We start from the raw sequence: 25,352 nt of genomic DNA on the forward strand, positions 1-25,352 counted from the left end.
GGGTCTAACTTTGAGGCTAACTTTTCAACCAAAAGTTTGTGCAAAAGTTTGAGGGCTAACTTCAAGTCCAATTTTATACTTCCTGGTTCAATTTCACTTGTTTCATTGTCCTCTCTTTGCTTCTAGCCATTCCTTCTTACTTCAACCTTTCTCCAAGCTTTCTTCACCTATTATTAATCAACCAAACACATCAAAGCTATGCTCAAAATCATGAGATATTCATTCTTTCACAATATGTAACAAATATAGCATAAAACCTCATGAAATTGCATTAATTCATCTATGGTTGATTCAATCAAAGGAAGCATGAAAATCTACCCAAATTGGCTTGCTTAGAGCTCAAGAAAGTACATAATTCAATTGAAAACAAAAGAAAAAGGCTAGTGAAACTAGGCTAAGATGACCTATCATCACAACACCAAACTTAAATCTTGCTTGTCCCCAAGCAAGCAGTAAAACATAAGAAAAATTACTAGAAGCAGAGAAGTGTATAAGCCTTTTATTGGAAGACATTGAATACTGGTAAATGGAGTTTTTATGCATGGTATCTTAGGGATTTTTATTCTGGGGCTGAGACATCAACATTCCTTTGGATCCTTACTTGAATTACAAAAAAAATGAGACTTGTTATTAGCTTGATCCTTAGCTTTTCTTGTTCTTTTCTTGGCTGAGGCTTAATGCATTGTGGTAAGGCAACTTTTTAGAGTAAGCTTTCAGCCAGCATTCCCGCCCCAGTTGGTTCAAGATGCTAGGTGTTGAAACACCCTATGGACTTGCTCAAGCCTCTCCTTAGCACACACACATCACAGGCATTTAGCTTGTTTTGTTCATCTCTGTTAGTTCTTTGGAAATTGATGCCCAGCACCTCTTTGGGTTACTAAATGCTTTGTCTCAAAGTAGCTCTTGATGGTGGACTTTCGGTTGGCAATCCCGGGTTAGTTAACCCAAGTTGCCGGGTGATGAAGCACCCCTTAGAACCTAGTTATCCAAGCTTATCTTTGTACAAAAAGCATCACAGGCATATATCCAAATCTCAAGCTATTGATGCCCAGCCGTGTTTATTTCTTTTTGCTTCTTTTTCTTGCATTTTCTTTCTTTTATTTTGGACCTTTTTCTTTTGTCAAGTCTCATGAAATGTAACTCAAGTTCATATCACATAGTCATGCTAACATTCAGCCTTATTCATAAATCAATTAATGAACCAGCACATACCACCACATAACCTCATTTTGTCTCATATCACGCTAGACTTTTACTCTTTCTCTATTTCACAATTATTTTTCTTTTATTCAAGCATGAGGAACACAGCATATAATTGAAGTAAGATAAAAGTGAATCAAGCACTTAGACTAGTAAGCCATAATAGCATGAAACCAAACAAACTCGCAGACAGTAAATGAATCTAAGAAGACACTAATCAACAGGGGACATTTGCACTTTCAATTAACATACTTGAACTAGAATCAGTCAGAGAACAATACAACCTCTTGGAGTCTATTTGTTTCCTCTGTGTCATCATCATTGTTGGGTTCTATATCCTTCCTCTGTCCATGATGATGTACTTTTTCCTCCAAGAGATTGAATGACTTCCTACAAAAGATATTGAAAGTTGCTTGTTCCCCAAGCACTTGAGAGGCAGTTAGCATGCATGTATGCTTGTGATTCTGTGAACCTAAGTTGGTGTGGGAACACCAAACTTAGTTCCTTGCCTACTTCTATATGTAGCAAAATAAATACATGCATGAAACATCAAGTACTTTTATTAAGGAAATAAACTATGAACTAAGAAACAAACTATGAACCAGAAAACAACCAAAAACTAGAAACATGACAATTGTTAAGCAGTTTCTCTGATGGTTTGGAGCCGATACTGATCATGCTGAGGGTGCAATGTGTTCTTAATGAAATTTTTGGTGGAACACCAAACTTAGCATCCAACATTCACCCCTTAACTATTTTGGTGTGCAACACCAAACTTAGCTCTTTGCAATACATAGAAATCTACTCAACTCTTTTATTAAATTAGCTATGAAGAGAAAATTACCTCAGGTTGGGTTGCCTCCCAACAAGCGCTCTTTTAATGTCACTAGCTTGACATCCTTCATTCTTTGATCATGGGGGTTGAAAATCATAGTGCTTCAACTTTTCTCCTCTTACTGTGAACTTCCTTCCAGTCTCCTCTTTGATGATCTCTAGGTGTTCAAGTGAAAGGACCCGGTTCACAGTGTAGTATTCAGATAATTGTTGAGACACATTCATTGGTTGGGTGTTTAACACCACTTTATCCCCTGGTGAAAAGCCTTCAGTAGGGATCTTCTTGTTTCTCCACCCTTTTGGCCTCTTCTTCTTTTCTTTCTCAAGAGATACTCCCTGCCTTGGTGGTTCTTTATCTGGGATGCTGAATTTGTCATCTGGGGGTTTTGGATCTAGTTCCTCCTTGACTTCTTTGGTTTGTTGCACCATCTCTACTTCTTTCAATCGTGGATTTTGAAGTCTTGGATTTAACTCATTGAATGCCTCCTTCAAGCTTTGATCTCTGGCCTTATCCTTCATACAATCTTCTTCTTGAGTGGGCTCATGCAGGGTTTTAAAAACATGGAATGCTAGGTGCTCATCATGCACTCTCAGCAATAATTCCCCTTTTTCAACATCTATCAGTGCTCTGCCCGTAGCTAGGAAAGGCCTCCCCAGAATGATGGGAGTGTTAGGGTCCTCTTCTATATCTGAGATAACAAAGTCAGCAGGGAGAAAGAATTTTCCCACTTTTACCAACACATTCTCCATGACTCCCAGTGCTTGCTTAATGGATTTGTCAGCCATTTGGAGAACTATTTGTGTGGACTTCAGCTCAGAAATTTTAAGTTTCCTCATTAGAGACAAAGGCATCAAGTTTATGCTTGCACCGAGGTCACAGAATGACTTCTCAATTGTTATGTTTCCTATGGTACAAGGTATATAAAAACTCCCAGGATCATCTTTCTTCTCTGGCAACTCTCTTTGGAGGATAGCACTACATTCCTTTGTCATCTCAACAATTTGTCCTTCTTTTAGGGACTTTTTCTTTGTCAGCACTTCCTTCATAAATTTGGCATACACTGGCATCTGTTCAAGTGCTTCTAAGAAAGGAATATTGATGCTGAGGGTCTTGAATATGTCCAGGAACTTTGAGTATTGCTTATCCTCATTCTCTTTTTTGAACCTCTGAGGGTATGGAAGTTTGGGGATATGTGGCTTCACCCTTTCCTTCTTCTCTTGTAGTTGTGTTTCAAGAATGTCCTTATCTCTCTTTGAGCTTTTTGCATTCTTAATTTTCTGATCCTCTTCACTTCTCTCTTCTGTCTCTTCTTGTGGAACTTCTCTGTTGTGTTCTTCCTGATTGATGGCTTTCTTCTCACTTTCCACTATGATTGCTTTACACTCCTCCCACTTTGTAGCTTTTCCTTTGTCCCTTGGGTGGTCTTGAGTGGCACTTGGGGATGCATCTGTAATTCATTTAGCCATTTGTTCCATATGCCTCTCGAGATTTTTGATTGAAGCTTCTTGGTTTTTGCTTGTTGTGGCTTGATCTTTTCTTGCTGCTTCTTGATCTTGTCTTGCCATCTCTTGATTTTTCATGAGTTTCTCCATCATTGTCTCTTGGTGCTTCATCATCTTTTCTATCAATGTCTCCAAGTTGGAGATCCTTTGAGTGTCTTGTGATGTTTGTGGCTGGTTGTGGGGTGTTGAAGGTTGATGGTGGGTGTTTTGGTTAGTGGTTTGGTTATTGGGTGGACAGTAGCTAGAATTTGAGTGGTTGTTTTGGGGTTTTCTATATGGATTGGGGTTAGTGTTTTGCTGGTTGTGATTTTGGTTGTTTCTTGAGTTGTTTTGGTTTGAATTTCGTTGCCATGGTTGCTGATTTTGAGTGTGGTTATCTCCCCATCTTATGTTTGGATGGTTCTTCCAGGATGGATTGTAGATGTCACCATAGACTTCATTTTGGCCGGAGCTTTGGTTATGCACATATTGAGGTTGTTCCTGCTGCTGATCTTCTTGGTTTTCTTCATTTTGCCCCATTTGGTTGATGGTTGGCTTGCATTCACTGCTGCAACTTGCAGGCAATCAATCTTTTTAGCCATCTGCTCAAATTGTTGTTGAATCTGCTCCTGCATTATCTTGTTTTGAGCTAGGAGGGTGTCAACTCCTTCTAGCTCCATTACTCCTCTCCTTTGTGATGGTTGGCGGTTTTTTTGATGAGCGAAGAAGTATTGGTTGTTGGCCACCATATCGATGAGATTTTGAGCTTCCTCTGCAGTTTTCATGAGTTGCAAAGAACCTCCAGCTGAATGATCCAAAGCTTCCTGGGATTTCAATGTTGAGCCCTCATAGAAATTCTGCAGTTTATCCCACTCAGTGAACATTTCAGGAGGACATTTCCTGATTAGAGCCTTGTATCTCTCCCAAGCCTCATGGATGGGTTCAGACTCCATTTGTGTAAATGTTTGTACCTCAGTCTTCAACCTTATGATCCTTTGAGGTGGGTAAAATTTGGCAAGGAACTTGGTTACCAAATCATCCCAATTGTTGATGCTGTCTCTTGGAAATGATTCCAACCATTGAGTGGCCTTGTCTCTGAGAGAAAATGGGAATAGCAATAGCTTGTAGCTGTCAGGAGGCACACCATTGGTTTTGACAGTGTTACAAATCCTCAGGAAGGTGGATAGGTGCTGGTTTGGATCTTCCAAGGGGCCTCCTCCATAAGAACAGTTGTTCTGCACCAAGGTGATGAGTTGGGGCTTCAATTCAAAGTTATTTGCATCGACATTTGGGGTAAGGATGCTACTCCCACAATGCCTTGGATTAGCAAATGTATATGAAGCCAAGACTCTCCTCTGGGGTTGACCATTGTTGTTGGCCATTCTCACTGGTGGATTTGTTGGATTTGTTGAGTGTTCCTCCAATTCATGATATTCTTCATCTGATTCTTCCTCTCCAGCAACATTTTTTTCTCTTGCTTCTCTTCTTAGCCTTTGGAGGATTCTTTCGTCAGTTTCATGAAAGGTAGGGATCTCTCTTCTTGTATCTGACATACAAGCAAAACACAAGAATCACATAATACCAAAAAAGCAATAACACTTTAATCCATGGCTGAAGTGAAATATTAGTTAGCTTAGGCAAAAATTCAAACAGTTAGCGTGTTAGTCAAAAGTTAAAGAAACAGAAAAGAAAAAATGCTTGATCTAGATCTCCACTTCACTTAATCATTGTCAATCTATTTCAATCCCCGGCAACAGCGCCAAAAACTTGATGGTGTTTTTGCGGAAAACGAATTTCCAACACACAAATCCAACCGGCAAGTGCACCGGGTCGCATCAAGTAATAATAACTCACGGGAGTGAGGTCGATCCCACAGGGATTGAAGGATTGAGCAATTTTAGTTTAGTGGTTGATTTAGTCAAGCGAATCAAGATTTGGTTGAGTGATTTGTGATTTGCAGAATTTAAATTGCATAGAAAGTAAAGGGAATGGGTAATTGGCATGAAAATAAAGAGAACAGGAATTTAAAGTGCTGAATCTTAAAGAACAAGAAATTAAATGGCAGAAACTTAGAACACAAGAAATGTAAATTGCAAAATCTTAAAGTGCAAGAAATGTAAATGGCGTGAATTGTAAAGGGAATTGGGAGTTGGATTTGCAGAAATTAAACAAGGAAGAGTAAAATTGCAACAAGCAGAGAATTAGAGAATGGCTTGGATCAAACCGGATCTTAAACAGCAAAGTAATTGAGCATGGAAATAATAAACAGAGAGTGGTAAATGGGAAATCCGGATCTCAGAACCCAAGAGACTAGAAAACCAAGTCTAGATCTCAATGCCTTCCTAGATCCAACAAGAACAATTGCAAGGAAATTGTAAATTGCAAAGAGATTAGATGAAACACAAGTAACAGAAATGGAAATTCAATTGCAGTGAAAATAAACAAGATCCAAGGTGAGATTGAAACAGAATTCCTTCAATTCTCCAACCTAAGATCCAAGACAATTATAATTGAAATTGAAAGCAATAAAATTAAGAGGGAGAGAATGGAATTCTCCTTCCCCCAAACTAAGAAAGTAAAGATCACTCAATATCCAAAGCTCCCCGAAAACTCTTATGAAAAATTCAAAAGAAAAACTCTATGAAAACTAAAAAGGGAAGCTCAAAAGAAGAGCTCTATGAAAATAAAAAGGAAAAGCTCCTCGAATAACTTGAATTCTATCCTATTTATACACCTTCTTCAAATGATCTTCAAGCCTTGAGTTGGGCCTTTGCTCTTGGTGGAATTGGGTTGAAAGAGGCCTTGGTTGATTGCTCTTGAAGTTTGGAGAGGAATCAAAGTGAACCAATTGAACCGGGTTGGAGTTTTGTAAAAGTTGGAGTAAAAGTTTGAGTCAAAGTTAGGGGTCTAACTTTGAGGCTAACTTTTCATATCAGCTAGCAAAATTTACTGATGCCAACGTTGGTGCAAAAGTTAGGGGTCTAACTTTTGCTCCAACGTTGGCCCTTCCTAATGCACCAATGGCGCCAACGTTAGCCCAAAAGTTAGGGGGCTAACGTTGGCGCAAACTTTTGCCCCTAGCCTTACAACTTCATGTGCCAACGTTAGCCCAAAAGTTAGGGGGCTAACGTTGGCACAAATGTGAGGAGCCCATGGACAAATTTTTCATGCCAACGTTAGCCTCCAAGTTAGGGGGCTAACGTTGGCGCAAACGTTGAGTAGCCCTGGGGTGATTTTCCAATTCTCACGTTAGCCCAAAAGTTAGGGGTCTAACTTTGAGGCTAACTTTTCAACCAAAAGTTTGTGCAAAAGTTTGAGGGCTAACTTCAAGTCCAACTTTATACTTCCTGGTTCAATTTCACTTGTTTCATTGTCCTCTCTTTGCTTCTAGCCATTCCTTCTTACTTCAACCTTTCTCCAAGCTTTCTTCACCTATCATTAATCAACCAAACACATCAAAGCTATGCTCAAAATCATGAGATATTCATTCTTTCACAATATGTAACAAATATAGCATAAAACCTCATGAAATTGCATTAATTCATCTATGGTTGATTCAATCAAAGGAAGCATGAAAATCTACCCAAATTGGCTTGCTTAGAGCTCAAGAAAGTACATAATTCAATTGAAAACAAAAGAAAAAGGCTAGTGAAACTAGGCTAAGATGACCTGTCACTTTCCACTATGATTGCTTTACACTCCTCCCACTTTGTAGCTTTTCCTTTGTCCCTTGGGTGGTCTTGAGTGGCACTTGGGGATGCATCTGTAATTCGTTTAGCCATTTGTTCCATATGCCTCTCGAGATTTTTGATTGAAGCTTCTTGGTTTTTGCTTGTTGTGGCTTGATCTTTTCTTGCTGCTTCTTGATCTTGTCTTGCCATCTCTTGATTTTTCATGAGTTTCTCCATCATTGTCTCTTGGTGCTTCATCATCTTTTCTATCAATGTCTCCAAGTTGGAGATCCTTTGAGTGTCTTGTGATGTTTGTGGCTGGTTGTGGGGTGTTGAAGGTTGATGGTGGGTGTTTTGGTTAGTGGTTTGGTTATTGGGTGGACAGTAGCTAGAATTTGAGTGGTTGTTTTGGGGTTTTCTATATGGATTAGGGTTAGTGTTTTGCTGGTTGTGATTTTGGTTGTTTCTTGAGTTGTTTTGGTTTGAATTTCGTTGCCATGGTTGCTGATTTTGAGTGTGGTTATCTCCCCATCTTATGTTTGGATGGTTCTTCCAGGATGGATTGTAGATGTCACCATAGACTTCATTTTGGCCGGAGCTTTGGTTATGCACATATTGAGGTTGTTCCTGCTGCTGATCTTCTTGGTTTTCTTTATTTTGCCCCCATTTGGTTGATGGTTGGCTTGCATTCACTGCTGCAACTTGCAGGCTATCAATCTTTTTAGCCATCTGCTCAAATTGTTGTTGAATCTGCTCCTGCATTATCTTGTTTTGAGCTAGGAGGGTGTCAACTCCTTCTAGCTCCATTACTCCTCTCCTTTGTGATGGTTGGCGGTTTCTTTGATGAGCGAAGAAGTATTGGTTGTTGGCCACCATATCGATGAGATTTTGAGCTTCCTCTGCAGTTTTCATGAGTTGCAAAGAACCTCCAGCTGAATGATCCAAAGCTTCCTGGGATTTCAATGTTAAGCCCTCATAGAAATTCTGCAGCTTATCCCACTCAGTGAACATTTCAGGAGGACATTTCCTGATTAGAGCCTTGTATCTCTCCCAAGCCTCATGGATGGGTTCAGACTCCATTTGTGTAAATGTTTGTACCTCAGTCTTCAACCTTATGATCCTTTGAGGTGGGTAAAATTTGGCAAGGAACTTGGTTACCAAATCATCCCAATTGTTGATGCTGTCTCTTGGAAATGATTCCAACCATTGAGTGGCCTTGTCTCTGAGAGAAAATGGGAATAGCAATAGCTTGTAGCTGTCAGGAGGTACACCATTGGTTTTGACAGTGTTACAAATCCTCAGGAAGGTGGATAGGTGCTGGTTTGGATCTTTCAAGGGGCCTCCTCCATAAGAACAGTTGTTCTGCACCAAGGTGATGAGTTGGGGCTTCAATTCAAAGTTATTTGCATCGACATTTGGGGTAAGGATGCTACTCCCACAATGCCTTGGATTAGCAAATGTATATGAAGCCAAGACTCTCCTCTGGGGTTGACCATTGTTGTTGGCCATTCTCACTGGTGGATTTGTTGGATTTGTTGAGTGTTCCTCCAATTCATGATATTCTTCATCTGATTCTTCCTCTCCAGCAACATTTTTTTCTCTTGCTTCTCTTCTTAGCCTTTGGAGGATTCTTTCGTCAGTTTCATGAAAGGTAGGGATCTGTCTTCTTGTATCTGACATACAAGCAAAACACAAGAATCACATAATACCAGAAAAGCAATAACACTTTAATCCATGGCTGAAGTGAAATATTAGTTAGCTTAGGCAAAAATTCAAACAGTTAGCGTGTTAGTCAAAAGTTAAAGAAACAGAAAAGAAAAAATGCTTGATCTAGATCTCCACTTCACTTAATCATTGTCAATCTATTTCAATCCCCGGCAACGGCGCCAAAAACTTGATGTGCGGAAAACGATCCGACACAAAACTCACCGGCAAGTGCACCGGGTCGCATCAAGTAATAATAACTCACGGGAGTGAGGTCGATCCCACAGGGATTGAAGGATTGAGCAATTTTAGTTTAATGGTTGATTTAGTCAAGCGAATCAAGATTTGGTTGAGTGATTTGTAATTTGCAGAATTTAAATTGCATGGAAAGTAAAGAAAATGGGTAAATTGCATAAAACTAAAGAGGGCAAGAAATTAAAGTGCTGAATCTTAAAGAATAAGAAATTAAAGGGGCAGAAACTTGGAACACAAGAAATGTAAATTGCAGAATCTTAAATTGCAAGAAATGTAAATGGCTTGAATTGTAAAGGGGATGGGGAGTTGGATTTGCAGAAATTAAACAAGGAAAAGTAAATTGCATCAAACAGAGAAGTAGAAGAGGGTGTGGATGAAATCAGATCTTGGAGCAGAGAAGTAAATGAACATGAAAAGCAATAAACAACAGAATGTAAATTGGGAATGTAGATCTCAGGTCCCAGAGACTAGAAAACCAAGTCTAGATCTCAATGCCTTCCTAGATCCAAGAAGAACAATTGCAAGGAAATTGTAAATTGCAAGAGAATTAGATGAAGAAGCAAGTAACAGAAATGAGAATTCAATTGCAGTGAAAATAAACAAGATCCAAGGTGAGATTGAAACAGAATTTCTTCAATTCTCCCCCTTAAGATCCGAAGTAAAGAAAGTAAAGAGTGCTTGGCAAGAACAAGGAAGAAGAGAGATCAATTCTCCTCCCCAATTCTCTTGAATTAAAACAACAATGCTAGAATGTAAAAGTGAACTTCCAATATGCCTAACCGAAAAGAAAAACTCTATGAAAACTAAAAAGGGAAGCTCTCCGAAGAACTTGAATTCTATCCTATTTATACACTTTCTTCAAATGATCTTCAAGCCTTGAGTTGGGCCTTTGCTCTTGGTGGAATTGGGTTGAAAGAGGCCTTGGTTGATTGCTTTTGAAGTTTGGAGAGGAATCAAAGTGAACCAATTGAACCGGGTTGGAGTTTTGTAAAAGTTGGAGTAAAAGTTTGAGTCAAAGTTAGGGGTCTAACTTTGAGGCTAACTTTTCATATCAGCTAGCAAAATTTGCTGATACCAACGTTGGTGCAAAAGTTAGGGGTCTAACTTTTGCTCCAACGTTGGCCCTTCCTAATGCTCCTAAGGCGCCAACGTTAGCCCAAAAGTTAGGGGGCTAACGTTGGCGCAAACTTTTGCCCCTAGCCTTACAACTTCATGTGCCAACGTTAGCCCAAAAGTTAGGGGGCTAACGTTGGCGCAAACGTGAGGAGCCCATGGACAAATTTTTCATGCCAACGTTAGCCTCCAAGTTAGGGGGCTAACGTTGGCGCAAACGTTGAGTAGCCCTGGGGTGATTTTCCAATTCTCACGTTAGCCTCCAAGTTAGGGGTCTAACTTTGAGGCTAACTTTTCACCCAAAAGTTTGTGCAAAAGTTTGAGGGCTAACTTCAAGTCCAACTTTATACTTCCTGGTTCAATTTCACTTGTTTCATTGTCCTCTCTTTGCTTCTAGCCATTCCTTCTTACTTCAACCTTTCTCCAAGCTTTCTTCACCTATCATTAATCAACCAAACACATCAAAGCTATGCTCAAAATCATGAGATATTCAATCTATCATAATATGCAACAATTATAGCATAAAACCTCATGAATTTGCATTAATTTAACTATGGTTGATTCAATCAAAGGAAGCATGAAAATCTACCCAAATTGGCTTGCTTAGGCCTCAAGAAAGTGCATAATTTAAGTGAAAACAAAAGAAAAGACTAGTGAAACTAGGCTAAGATGACTTGTCATCACAACACCAAACTTAAAGCTTGCTTGTCCCCAAGCAAGAAATGAATTATGCTCAGAGGTTCTTTCAATTAAGATAGATTGAGGAACACTTGTAAAGTATAGTGAGTGAAGTGATTAAGTAACAGTGGGGTGAACTCTAAATTATATGCTCATGCAAGGGCTTCAGTGCTCACTAGTCCTTACATATTGGGAGTCGTAGGTCTTAGGATTTTCATTCGAATGGTGTCATAGAGATCTCTTTATATGTAATCACCTTGAAGCAGCTTATAGTTTCTGTGCTTTGGCCTCGACTCTAAGTGTCATGTCTCAAGGCGGCTCTTTAAATAAGTTTTCAATCAATACTCCTAAACCAGTTGGTTTTAAGGTATTAGGTGTTAAAGCACCCCTAAGGATTTACTTGCTCAAGCCTCTTTCCTTGACACACTTCAACCACAAGCATTTACTAGGATAACAACTCTTTGAGTTTTTGCTTCTTTCTTTCTTTTTCTGCCTAGTAATTGATGCTCAGAGCCTTGGGCCATGTTCTTTTTGTTTTTGTATTTTCTTTACTTTCTTTTTGTTTTGTTTGCTGCTTCTCGGATCAATTGATTTTTGAGAATCTCCACAATACTTCTTTGAACTTCATATCCTGCCTATGAGCTCCCATGCAAGTTTTCACAAGCATGCAACCTCAATACATAATCATACAACTAGAACCACCACTTCTCCTAATCTTTTGCTTACCTCAAAATTGTTTAATTCCTCAATCCTTCGTTTCAAAGAACTTTCATATGATGCATTCTTGAAAATTGAGTGCAAACAAGTTTTGAAGATAAGGATGTTGTGAATAATCAAGCATCTTGCTTATTGAATTATAAAGAAAGATTATGCTATGCAAGTAGGCAGGGGTATATAAAGGAAACTATACTGTGCAGACAGGCAGGACAAATAAGGATACAATCCAACTTTCAATTACAGCAATATTTGATGTACAATTATCACTTAACAATACAACTTGTTGGAGTTCACTTGCCTTCCTTCTTCTCATCATCATCAATGCTGACTTTCATGTTTATCTTTCACCTTTTTGGTTGATGATGCTAAAAATCTCCAAAAGTTTGTATGATATTCTGCAGTGATATTGGAAGTTGCTTGTTCCCCAAGCACTTAGAAATAGTGGTTAGTCTGCATGATTTATTTGTGGGCTTTTTGAACTTACTTTGGTGTGGGAACACCAAACTTAGTACCTTGCCAAAGGTTTTCATTAACCATGTGTGAAATTCTTTTTCTCAAAAGTAATAAGGCTGAAAAATAGAGAACAGCAAAAGAGTTAACTAATGCATCCATTATGCTTGAAGCCCCATATTATGCATAAGGTGAGAATGTGTGTCATAATGGGATTTTGGTGGAACACCAAACTTAAAATTCTTCATTCTCCCTTAGATTGTTTTAGTGTGCAACACCAAACTTAGCTTCTTGCAATCTAGATAAAACTAATTAACCTTTTTATTGAAATAGATATGAAAAGAGAACTACCTCAGGTTGGGTTGCCTCCCAACAAGCGCTTCTTTATTGTCACTAGCTTGACATGTTGTTCTTCACTTTCTTCCTCTTCTTCCAGTTGGTTAAGAGGAATGACCTTAAGGGGGGAAAGTTTCAGCTGTTGTCCCCTTTCTTAGTCTCTTCTCAGCAAGCCTCATTTTGTACACTGCTTGATTGAGCTTGCTTGCTAGTTCAGGGGAAGGATTGTTTGCAGTTGACCTTCTTTTGAATGTTGTCCTTTGTAGCTTGGTCACAATCCTCTTCTCGGTGCTTTTGTCAATTGCCTTCACTTCTTGGATGTCAAGACATGGTTGCTGTGTGATTATTGGAATGATTTCTTCATTAAGAGCCTCTTGTATTGGTGGTTCCATGAGCCCTTCCTTCATGTGATTTTCTTCTTCACTTGAGTGTGAATTCTCTGGAATGACTTCCTCACTTTCATGCTCCTCCACTCCTTTCTTTGCACCCAACATTTGCTTTAATAGCTCTATCATGGAGGAGGTTTGTTGATCTTCCCAACATTTCTTCATCTCCTCTTCATACCTTTCAATCATGGATTCAAGTGTTGAGGCGTTTTGGTCCAGGAAAGTTTGTGAGAGTTGTGAGTCTTCATGTTCTCTTGTCATCTCAAGTGCAGTTTCAGGTTCAACCACCTCTACCTCATTTTATTTTGAAATTTCTCTTGACACAGAGGCTTCCTCATCTTGCTTTTCCACTTCCTCACCCACAAATTTGTCTTCATCCGTACTATTTGATGGTTCTAAGTTCCTCTTTGTTTGCTCTAAGGACCCATTTATCTGCTCGAGGATGGTTTCTTCCCAAGATGGGGATTTTGTGTAGAATTCCACTAGTTTTTTCTGTATTTCAATGCCTTCAAGGTATTCCTCATCTGTTAATTCAATGCCTTCAAGGTATTCCTCATCTGTTAATTCAAGAGATGAAGGTTGAGAGTAATTTTGGTGACGTGAATGTGTTGTGGTGAAGTTGTGTTGAGGGGTGTGGAATGAGTTGTGTGATTGACGGGATGACTGGTATGGATTTTGGAGAAAACTTTGTGTTGAGGCATAATCAAGTGATGAAGAACTTTTAATTGAGGAACTGGGACGTGAGGGTGGGTGCTCTTTCAGTCTGTGGTAATCCTCCCATCTACCATGAGGATAATAATATGAATTATTTTGTAGTGGTGGTTGGTATCCCATATGATTCTCCTGCTCATCTTGTGTCTCTGAAGTAAATCTCCATGGATTGGAGTACTTATAATTTGTATTTTCTTGGTGATATTCCCAGCCACCATTAGAGATTGGTGATGGTGGGTAATATCCCCTAAAATTTGTTTGATCATAAGATGAGTTGAACTCCATTTGAACTTTGGAAAACACAACACCATTGAAAATTGAAATTACTCATATCAGAGATGAGAATTTCTTAGTGAGGCATAAACTCAAACACCTTGGTTTCAATCTAAAACAGAGAACAAAAATAAAGAAAATGCTTGATCTAGACCACCACCTCACTTAATCATTGTCAATCTATTCAATCCCCGGCAACGGCGCCAAAAACTTGATGGTGTTTTTGCGGAAAACGAATTTCCAACACACAAAACCAACCGGCAAGTGCACCGGGTTGCATCAAGTAATAATAACTCACGGGAGTGAGGTCGATCCCACAGGGATTGAAGGATTGAGCAATTTTATTTTAATGGTTGATTTATTCAAGCGAATCAAGATTTGGTTGAGTGATTTGTAATTTGCAGAATTTAAATTGCATGGAAAGTAAAGGAAATGGGTAAATTGCATAAAACTAAAGAGGGCAAGAAATTAAAGTGCTGAATCTTAAAGAATAAGAAATTAAAGGGGCAGAAACTTGGAACACAAGAAATGTAAATTGCAGAATCTTAAATTGCAAGAAATGTAAATGGCTTGAATTGTAAAGGGGATGGGGAGTTGGATTTGCAGAAATTAAACAAGGAAAAGTAAATTGCATCAAATAGAGAAGTAGAAGAAGGTGTGGATGAAATCAGATCTTGGAGCAGAGAAGTAAATGAACATGAAAAGCAATAAACAACAGAATGTAAATTGGGAATGTAGATCTCAGGTCCAAGAGACTAGAAAACCAAGTCTAGATCTCAATGCCTTCCTAGATCCAAGAAGAACAATTGCAAGGAAATTGTAAATTGCAAGGGAATTAGATGAAGAAGCAAGTAACAGAAATGAGAATTCAATTGCAGTGAAAATAAACAAGATCCAAGGTGAGATTGAAACAGAATTTCTTCAATTCTCCCCTTAAGATCCGAAGCAAAGAAAGTAAAGAGTGCTTGGCAAGAACAAGGAAGAAGAGAGATCAATTCTCCTCCCCAATTCTCTTGAATTAAAACAACAATGCTAGAATGTAAAAGTGAACTTCCAATATGCCTAACCGAAAAGAAAAACTCTATGAAAACTAAAAAGGGAAGCTCCCCGAAGAACTTGAATTCTATCCTATTTATACACTTTCTTCAAATGATCTTCAAGCCTTGAGTTGGGCCTTTGCTCTTGGTGGAATTGGGTTGAAAGAGGCCTTGGTTGATTGCTCTTGAAGTTTGGAGAGGAATCAAAGTGAACCAATTGAACCGGGTTGGAGTTTTATAAAAGTCAGAGTAAAAGTTTGAGTCAAAGTTAGGGGTCTAACTTTGAGGCTAACTTTTCATATCAGCTAGCAAAATTTGCTGATACCAACGTTGGTGCAAAAGTTAGGGGTCTAACTTTTGCTCCAACGTTGGCCCTTCCTAATGCTCCTAAGGCGCCAACGTTAGCCCAAAAGTTAGGGGGCTAACGTTGGCGCAAACTTTTGCCCATTCCTTTACATCTTCATGTGCCAACGTTAGCCCAAAAGTTAGGGGGCTAACGTTGGCGCAAACGTGAGGAGCCCATGGACAAATTTTTCATGCCAACGTTAGCCTCCAAGTTAGGGGGCTAACGTTGGCGCAAACGTTGAGTAGCCCTGGGGTGATTTTCCAATTCTCACGTTAGCCTCCAAGTTAGGGGTCTAACTTTGAGGCTAACTTTTCACCCAAAAGTTTGTGCAAAAGTTAGGGGGCTAACTTCAAGTCCAACTTTATGCTTCCTGGTTCAATTTCACTTGTTTCATTGTCTTCTCTTTGCTTCTAGCCATTCCTTCTTGCTTCAACCTTTCTCCAAGCTTTCTTCACCTATCATTAATCAACCAAACACATCAAAGCTATGCTCAAAATCATGAGATATTCAATCTATCATAATATGCAACAATTATAGCATAAAACCTCATGAATTTGCATTAATTTATCTATGGTTGATTCAATCAAAGGAAGCATGAAAATCTACCCAAATTGGCTTGCTTAGGCCTCAAGAAAGTGAATAATTCAAGTGAAAACAAAAGAAAAAGACTAGTGAAACTAGGCTAAGATGACTTGTCATCATGTACCGGGTCGCATCAAGTAATAATAACTCACATGAGTGAGGTCGATCCCACAGGGATTGAAGGATTGAGCAATTTTAGTTTAGTGGTTGATTTAGTCAAGCGAATCAAGTATTGGTTGAGTGTTTTGTATCCAACAGCAATTAAACAACAGGAAATGTAAAGGGGGAAGGGAAGAATTGCAGAAATTAAAAGGAACTGAAAGTAAATGGACTGAATCTTAAAGAACAAGAAATTAAATGACTGAAGCTTAAAGTGCAAGAAATGTAAATTGCAGTAACTTAAAGTGCAAGAAATATAAATTGCTTGAATGAAAAAGGGATTTGAGGATTGGGATTTCAAAATTTAAACAATGGAAATTAAAGTGCAGCAAGTAATAAAGCAGAAGATGAATTAGAAATACTTAAAATTCAAACAGAGAATGGAACGGGATTGCAGCAGAGGTTCACAGAAGAACCAAAAGGAAAATGTGATCTCAGGACTCCAGAGACTAGATAGCAAAGTCTAGATCTCAATTGCCTTCCCAGATCCAAATTCCCAAAGCAATTAACAAGAAATTGAAGAAGAAGCAGTAAAGGGAATGTAATTGAACTCAATTATGCAGAAGAGAAATTAAAGAGCTCTTGAGTGGATATTGAGACAGAATTTCCTCAATTCTTAACACCCAAGATTCAAACAAGAAAAGTAAAAATGCTCAAGCAAGAACAAGGAAGAAGAGAGATCAATTCTCCTTCCCAATTCTCAGAAATCTCAGTGAAGTCCTAGCTCTCAATGAAATCTCCAAAATTCAAAAGAAGGTTCCAAATTCAAAGTAAAGTGAAAGGTCTTAATTACATCAAACTAGCTCCTATTTATACACTTTCTATTCTTGGATCTTGAGATTCGGATGGGCTTTTGATTTGGTGAAGAATTGAATTAAATTGGATTTTTAATTCAATTTTTAGCCCAAAACAATTTGCTTCCAGGAGGCTGCCCTGCCATTGTGGAGGGCAGGGCAGAAAATGATGCATCTGGCCCATTGGTGCGTGCAAGACGCTGCCCTGCCCTTGCGGAGGGCAGGGCAGAACTTTTTGGCGCGCCAGAATGGTGCCCGTGCGTGCTGCTGGTGCTGTCGAGTGATGCCTGTGCGCCAGAATGATGCTGCCGAGCCTTCCCTTGGTGCGCCAGAATGGTGCATGTGTGTGCATAACCAAAATGCTGCCCTGCCCTTGCGGAGGGCAGGGCAATGTTTCCAAACTGAAGTCCCGTGTTCGATCCTTGTGTGACGCGCACGCTATCTCTTTTCTTTGATTTTCTTGGCACCAAAGTAAGGCTTAGTTTCTTGTTTCCTCATGGTTCCGTGTTCGATCCTTGTGGCAAGAAATGGTGAACTTTTTCTTTGAATTTCTCCCCTTGGTGAGCCCGATACTGCCCTTGAGGAGGGCAGGGCAATGTTTTTACTTTCCTTGATCCAAGGCATAGATTTGTGCTCTGCCCTTGTCGTGGGCAGGGCAGCGTTGCCTCTCAAGGCTTGCTTGCTCATGTTGCCCTCCTAGAGGGCAGTGTGCCCTTGTGGGGGGCAATGCTTGCTTCCTCCCTTCCATGCGCCACACTTTTCCTCTCTTGGGCCACGCTTTCTTAAGCCACGCTTTCCTCTTTTCTTCTTTTTTTCACCTACAATAAACCAAAACAACCACTCCAAGTATCACTAAATTCACAAGGCTTATAAATCAATTAAAATCAATTAAATTCAGCTTAAACCTTATGAGTTAACATTAATTTCATGGTGGTTGTTTGATTTAAAGAAGTTATGCATTTTCACTCCAAATCACTTACTTAGGATGCAAGAAAGTGCATAAAGGCTAATAAAACAAGTGAAATTAGCTTGAAAAATGGGTATATGATGACCAGTCATCAGTAGCATTATCCGATGAATAAAAAAATAAAAAATATTTTTTAAAAAATTAAAAATTTTTAAAAATTAAAATTTTTAATTTTTTAATTTTTAAATTATATTATTATTAAATGTTTTTTATTTAAATAATAAAAATAAAATAAAGTTCAATAATATCTAGTAAACAAGACATCTATAAATTTATCATTTTTAAATTTTTAAACTAAAAAAAATATCTTTTGTATTTGTAAAAAATTAAAAAATTCCAAAAATATCCAAAAAAATTAAAATTTTATATTTTTTAAAACAATTTATTCTTAATTTGTGAACAAGTTCAGCTAAAAAAAGTCAACTATCTAGGTGTAGCTTTATCCGATGAATAAAAAAATAAAAATATTTTTAAAAAATAAAAAATTTTAAAATCCTAAATTTTTTATTTTTGAATTTTTAAATTATATTATTAAATTTTTTTATTTAAATAATAAAATAAAATAAAGTCCAGCAATATCTAACAAATAACAGATCTGTAAATTTATTTTTTTTTATTTTTAAACATAAAAAATATTTTTTCTAATTCTAAAAAATTAAAAATTCCAAAAATATACAAGAAATAAAAAATTAGAATTTTAAGTTTTTTAAATTAATTTATTCTTTACTAGTGAACAAGTGCAGCAAAAAAGTCAACTGATTGTGTGTAGCATTATCCGATGAATAAAAAATAAAAATATTTTTTAAAAAATTAAAAACTTTAAAAAATAAAATTTTAAATTTTTGAATTTTTAAATCATATTATTAAATGTTTTTTATTTAAATAATAAAATAAAATAAAGTCCAACAATATCTAGTAAACAACAGATCTATAAATTTATTATTTTTTAATTTTGAAACTAAAAAAATATTTTTATAATTGAAAAAAAATTAAAAAATTCCAAAAATATCCAAAAAATAAAAAATTAAAATTTTATATTTTTAAATTAATTTATTTTAATTTGTGAACAAGTTCAGCTAAAAGAAGTCAACTGTCTAGGTGTAGCATTATCCGGTGAATTAAAATATAAAAAATATTTTTAAAAAATAAAAAATTTTAAAAAACCTAAATTTTTTATTTTTGAATTTTTGAATTATATTATTAAATGTTTTTTATTTATATATTAAAAATAAAATAAATTCCAGTAATATCTAATAAACAACAGATTTGTAAATTTATTATTTTTTTATTTTTAAACATAAAAAATATTTTTTCTAATTCTGAAAAATTAAAAAATTCCAAAAATATACAAGAAATAAAAAATTAAAATTTTATGTTTTTAAATTAATTTATTCTTAACTTGTAAACAAGTGCAGCAAAAAAAGTCAGCTGTCTGTGTGTAGCATTATCCGATGAAAAAAAATAAAAAATATTTTTAAAAAATAAAAATTTTAAAAAAATAATTTTTTTATTTTTGTATATTTAAATTATATTATTAAATTTTTTTATTTAAATAATAAAAATAAAATAAAGTGCAATAATATCTAGTAAACAAGACATCTATAAATTTATCATTTTTTAAATTTTTAAACTAAAAAAATCTTTTGTATTTGTAAAAAATTAAAAAATTCCAAAAATATCCAAAAAAGAAAAAAATTAAAATTTTATATTTTTTAAATTAATTTATTCTTAATTTGTGAACAAGTGCAGCTAAAAAAATTCAACTATCTAGGTGTAGCATTATCTGGTGAATAAAAAAATAAAAAATATTTTTAAAAAATAAAAAATTTTAAAAACCTAAATTTTTTATTTTTTAATTTTTAAATTATATTCTTAAATGTTTTTTATTTAGATAATAAAAATAAAATAAAGTCCAGCAATATCTAATAAACAACAGATCTGTAAATTTATTATTTTTTATTTTTAAACATAAAAAATATTTTTTCTAATTCTAAAAAATTAAAAAATTCCAAAAATATAAAAGAAATAAAAAATTAAAATTTTAAGTTTTTTAAATTAATTTATTCTTTACTTGTGAACAAGTGAAGCAAAAAAAGTCAACAGTCTGTGTGTAGCATTATCCGATGAATAAAAAATAAAAAATATTTTTTAAAAAATTAAAAATTTTAAAAAATTAAAATTTTTAATTTTTTAATTTTTAAATTATATTATTAAATATTTTTTATTTAAATAATAAAAATAAAATAAAGTTCAATAATATCTAGTAAACAAGACATCTATAAATTTATCATTTTTTAAATTTTTAAACTAAAAAAATATCTTTTGTATTTGTAAAAAATTAAAAAATTCCAAAAATATCCAAAAAAGAAAAAATTAAAATTTTATATTTTTTAAATTAATTTATTCTTAATTTGTGAACAAGTGCAGCTAAAAAAATTCAACTATCTAGGTGTAGCATTATCTGGTGAATAAAAAATAAAAATATTTTTAAAAAATAAAAAATTTTTAAAAACCTAAATTTTTTATTTTTTAATTTTTAAATTATATTCTTAAATGTTTTTTATTTAGATAATAAAAATAAAATAAAGTCCAGCAATATCTAATAAACAACAGATCTGTAAATTTATTATTTTTTATTTTTAAACATAAAAAATATTTTTTCTAATTCTAAAAAATTAAAAAATTCCAAAAATATAAAAGAAATAAAAAAATTAAAATTTTAAGTTTTTTAAATTAATTTATTCTTTACTTGTGAACAAGTGAAGCAAAAAAAGTCAACAGTCTGTGTGTAGCATTATCCGATGAATAAAAAATAAAAAATATTTTTTAAAAAATTAAAAATTTTAAAAAATTAAAATTTTTAATTTTTTAATTTTTAAATTATATTATTAAATATTTTTTATTTAAATAATAAAAATAAAATAAAGTTCAATAATATCTAGTAAACAAGACATCTATAAATTTATCATTTTTTAAATTTTTAAACTAAAAAAATATCTTTTGTATTTGTAAAAAATTAAAAAATTCCAAAAATATCCAAAAAAGAAAAAATTAAAATTTTATATTTTTTAAATTAATTTATTCTTAATTTGTGAACAAGTGCAGCTAAAAAAATTCAACTATCTAGGTGTAGCATTATCTGGTGAATAAAAAAATAAAAAATATTTTTAAAAAATAAAAAATTTTTAAAAACCTAAATTTTTTATTTTTTAATTTTTAAATTATATTCTTAAATGTTTTTTATTTAGATAATAAAAATAAAATAAAGTCCAGCAATATCTAATAAACAACAGATCTGTAAATTTATTTTTTTTATTTTTAAACATAAAAAATATTTTTTCTAATTCTAAAAAATTAAAAAATTCCAAAAATATAAAAGAAATAAAAAAATTAAAATTTTAAGTTTTTTAAATTAATTTATTCTTTACTTGTGAACAAGTGAAGCAAAAAAGTCAACAGTCTGTGTGTAGCATTATCCGATGAATAAAAAAATAAAAAATATTTTTTAAAAAATTAAAAATTTTAAAAAATTAAAATTTTTAATTTTTTAATTTTTAAATTATATTATTAAATATTTTTTATTTAAATAATAAAAATAAAATAAAGTTCAATAATATCTAGTAAACAAGACATCTATAAATTTATCATTTTTTAAATTTTTAAACTAAAAAAATATCTTTTGTATTTGTAAAAAATTAAAAAATTCCAAAAATATCCAAAAAAGAAAAAATTAAAATTTTATATTTTTTAAATTAATTTATTCTTAATTTGTGAACAAGTGCAGCTAAAAAAATTCAACTATCTAGGTGTAGCATGATGACAAGTCATCTTAGCCTAGTTTTACTAGTCTTTTTCTTTACTTTTATTTAGTTTTATGCACTTTCTTAAGCCACAAGTAAGTCTTTTGGGTTGAATTTCATATCATCTTTGCCTCAGTCAATCATGTATAAAATGATGCATTTTCATGAGGTTTTGTGCTATATTTGTCATATATTTGAAAGAGAAACAATCTCATTATTTGAAGCACAACTTTGATGTTTTTGATTGATTGATGACAGGTGAAGCAAGGCTTGGAAGAAGGTTACAAAAAGTTGAAGAACACCCTGGAGAGAAGCCAACGTTTGAGCCAACGTTTGACCTCAAACTTTGAGGCAAACGTTGGCTGAAGAAGAAGCTCCAGGGGAGGCCAACATTTGAGCCAACGTTTGACCTCAAACTTTGAGGCAAACGTTGGCTGAAGAAGAAGCTCCAAGGGAGGGCAACGTTTGCGCCAACGTTTGACCTCAAACGTTGAGGCAAATGTTGGCGCCACAGAGAAGCAAATTGGCACTCCTGGAAGGTGAAGCTTGCGCCAACGTTTGACCTCAAACGTTGAGGCAAACGTTGGCACCTAAGAGGAGGCAGAGTGAGCTTTTGGCAGCGACGTTTGAGCCAACGTTTGACCTCAAACGTTGGGTCAAACGTTGGCTACATCTTGGCAAATAGGAGCATGGAAGAACCCCTGATTGATGAGCTAATTGAGCCACGTTTGCGCCAACGTTTGACCTCAAACGTTGGGCCAAACGTTGGCTAAAAAGAATGCATGGGGGATCCACGTTTGAGCTCACGTTTGACCTCAAACGTTGAGCCAAACGTGGATGACAGCAACAAATGGCTCTGCATGATCATTCACACGGCAACGTTTGAGTCAACGTTTGACCTCAAACATTGGCTCAAACGTGAAAGTCACTCGGCCCGGTTCACAAGTGGATTTCTTCCCAACACCAAGAGCAAGCAACAGAGGCTTAATTCAACCCAATTCTATCAAGGCCAAGGCCCAATTGAAGGCTCTAGGATCATGTAAAGAAAGTGTATAAATAGCTTAGGATTTGAAGTTTTCGGGGGGCTTTCCTTCTGAGTTTTCATTGAGAGTTTTCGGAGCTTTGGCAATTGTGATTTTTGCTGAGGAGTTTTGAGAACTTGTTTTGCATTTTTAGAGAGTTTCTGGGAGGAGAATTGAATTCTCTTCCTCTGGGTTTTCTTGTTTACTTTCCTGCAAAGCTTTATCTGAGTCTTGGGTGTGGAGAATTGAGGAAATTCTGTCTCAATCTCACCTTGAGATCTCTTGTTTACTTTTCTGCACCATTGAATTCGAATTTCTCTTTACTGCTTCATTTTCTTTCTACTGCTTGATATTTACATTTCTTGTTATTGAATTTTGGATTTGGATCTAGGAAGGCAGTGAGATCTAGACTTGGCTATCTAGTCTCTTGGGTCCTGAGATCTATTGATTTCTATTTTAATTTCCTTGTTTAATTGCTACACCAAGCTTATTTTCTTTTAATCTGAAATCTAGTTGAATTGAATCCATCATCTACTCTTCTGCTTGTTTAATTTTACTCTTCCTGTCTAATTTCTGCAATCCCACATCCCACTTCCCTTTTATTTTTCACATCATTTACATTTCTTGCACTTTAAGTTTCTGCAATTTACATTACTTGCACTTTAAGATTCAGCTCTTTTTCTTTTTGTTCCCTTTAATTTCCTGCAATTCACCCACTCCCCTTTACATTCTATGCAATTTACATTCTGTCAACACAAATTCACACAATCAACACTTGTTTGCTTGACTAATTCAACCACTAAATAAAATTGTTCAATCCTTCAATCCCTGTGGGATCGACCTCACTCATGTGAGTTATTATTACTTGATGCGACCCGGTACACTTGCCGGTGAGTTTTGTGTCGGATCATTTTCCGCACATCAAGTTTTTGGCGCCGTTGCCGGGGATTGAATAGATTGACAATGATTAAGTGAGGTGGTAGTTTAGATCAAGCACTTTTTCTTTAATTTTGACTAACCCACTAACTGTTTGAATTTTTGCTTAAGCTAACTGAAACTTCATTCTAGCAATAGAGTGAAGTATCACTGGTTGTGAGTTTCTCCTATCCTGTTTGTATGTCAGGTACAGGGAGAGTAATTCCTATTCTATCTGAATCTGATCAGAGGACTCTCAGGAGAATAAGAAGAGCTGAAAGAGGGAAAGGTATCGTTGGAGAGGAAGAATCTGAAGAAGAATACCACGAAATGGAAGGAGATACATCTAATCTCAATCCACCAGGGGGAGCAGCTAACAACAACAACAATAACCCCCCTCAAAGAAGAGTCCTAGCCTCTTACACTTTTGCAAATCCAAGGCACTGTGGGAGCAGCATTCTCACTCCCAATGTCAATGCGAACAACTTTGAGTTGAAGCCACAACTCATTACACTTGTCCAGAACAACTGTTCCTATGGAGGAAGCCCATTGGAAGATCCCAATCAGCATCTATCCACCTTCTTAAGGATTTGTGACACTGTCAAATCCAATGGTGTGAATCCTGAGACATACAAGCTCCTGTTATTCCCATTTTCATTAAGGGATAAGGCTGCACAATGGCTTGAAACTTTCCCCAAAGGAAGCATCACTAGTTGGGATGATTTGGTAACTAAATTCTTAGCCAAATTCTACCCACCCCAAAGGATCGTCAGATTGAAAACTGAGGTGCAGACATTCACCCAATTAGATGCCGAATCCTTGTATGAAGCATGGGAGAGATACAAAGCTCTAATCAGGAAGTGTCCCCCAGAAATGTTCAATGAATGGGATGTGCTGCAGAATTTCTATGAAGGCTTGACGTTGAAATCTCAAGAGGCATTAGATCACTCTGCTGGAGGTTCATTACAACTGATGAAAACTGCTGAAGAAGCCCAGAATCTTGTAGACATGGTGGCCAACAATCAATACTTCTTTGCTCATCAAAGAACCCGCCAACCATCACAGAGAAAGGGGGTATTAGAACTAGAAGGAGTGGATTCCATTTTGGCCCAAAACAAGATGATGCAACAACAAATTCAACAACAATTTGAACAAATGGCCAAAAGAATTGACAGCCTTCAAGTAGCAGCTGTGAACACAAGCCAACCATCAACTGTATGGGTGCAGAATGAAGAAAGCCAAGAAGAGCAACAACAGGAGCAAGTGCAATACATGCATAACCAAAATTCTGGTCAGAATGAAGTTTATGGCGAGACCTATAACCCCTCCTGGAAGAACCACCCTAACCTTAGATGGGGAGATAACCATAACCATAACCAACAGTCATGGCAAAGAAACACAACCCAAAATAACCCGAGGAACAACCAGCAGAACAACAACCAAAATTCATTCAGAAAACCACAAAACACTTACCCCAACTCTAACCATTATCCAACCCATAACCAATCCATCAACCAAAATACCTATCATCAACCACCCACATCTCACAACCAACCACAAGCACCCCCTGAATCTCAAAGAATCACTAACCTGGAAACCTTGATAGTCAAGTTGTGGAAACATCAAGAAATGACGGCCAAAAATCAAGAAGCCTCCATCAAGAACATGGAAAGACAAATAGGCCAGCTCTCTAAACACTTTGCAACAGAGAGGCCATCAAGTTCCTTGCCAAGTGACACAATTCCAAATCCTAAGGAAGAGTGTAAGGCAATACAGTTGAGGAGTGGGAGAACATTGGGGAGTAACAATGACACTACAAAGAAACAAGTGAAGAGCAGCAAAAAGCCAATAGAGGCAGAGGAAGCCAATGATCAAGATATGATGCCAAACAAGAACACAGAGAACCCCAAAGGAAAAGAA

General features: G+C 35.7%; 1 protein-coding gene across 1 annotated transcript; it reads right to left on the bottom strand.

Moving 5' to 3' along the window:
* Positions 1-1,463: 1,463 nt before the first annotated feature.
* Positions 1,464-7,994, bottom strand: LOC130960019 (uncharacterized). The gene is made up of 4 exons (XM_057885382.1): positions 7,193-7,994; positions 4,661-5,062; positions 3,200-3,482; positions 1,464-1,590 (listed from the first exon to the last, which is right to left on the bottom strand). Exons 1-4 carry the CDS (start codon positions 7,992-7,994, stop codon positions 1,464-1,466), a joined length of 1,614 nt encoding a protein of 537 aa, XP_057741365.1.
* Between the last annotated feature and the right edge of the window lie 17,358 nt (positions 7,995-25,352).

Source organism: Arachis stenosperma, unplaced genomic scaffold (genome assembly GCF_014773155.1).
Source record: "Arachis stenosperma cultivar V10309 unplaced genomic scaffold, arast.V10309.gnm1.PFL2 arast.V10309.gnm1.Scaffold_100034, whole genome shotgun sequence".
Taxonomy (NCBI): domain Eukaryota; kingdom Viridiplantae; phylum Streptophyta; class Magnoliopsida; order Fabales; family Fabaceae; genus Arachis; species Arachis stenosperma.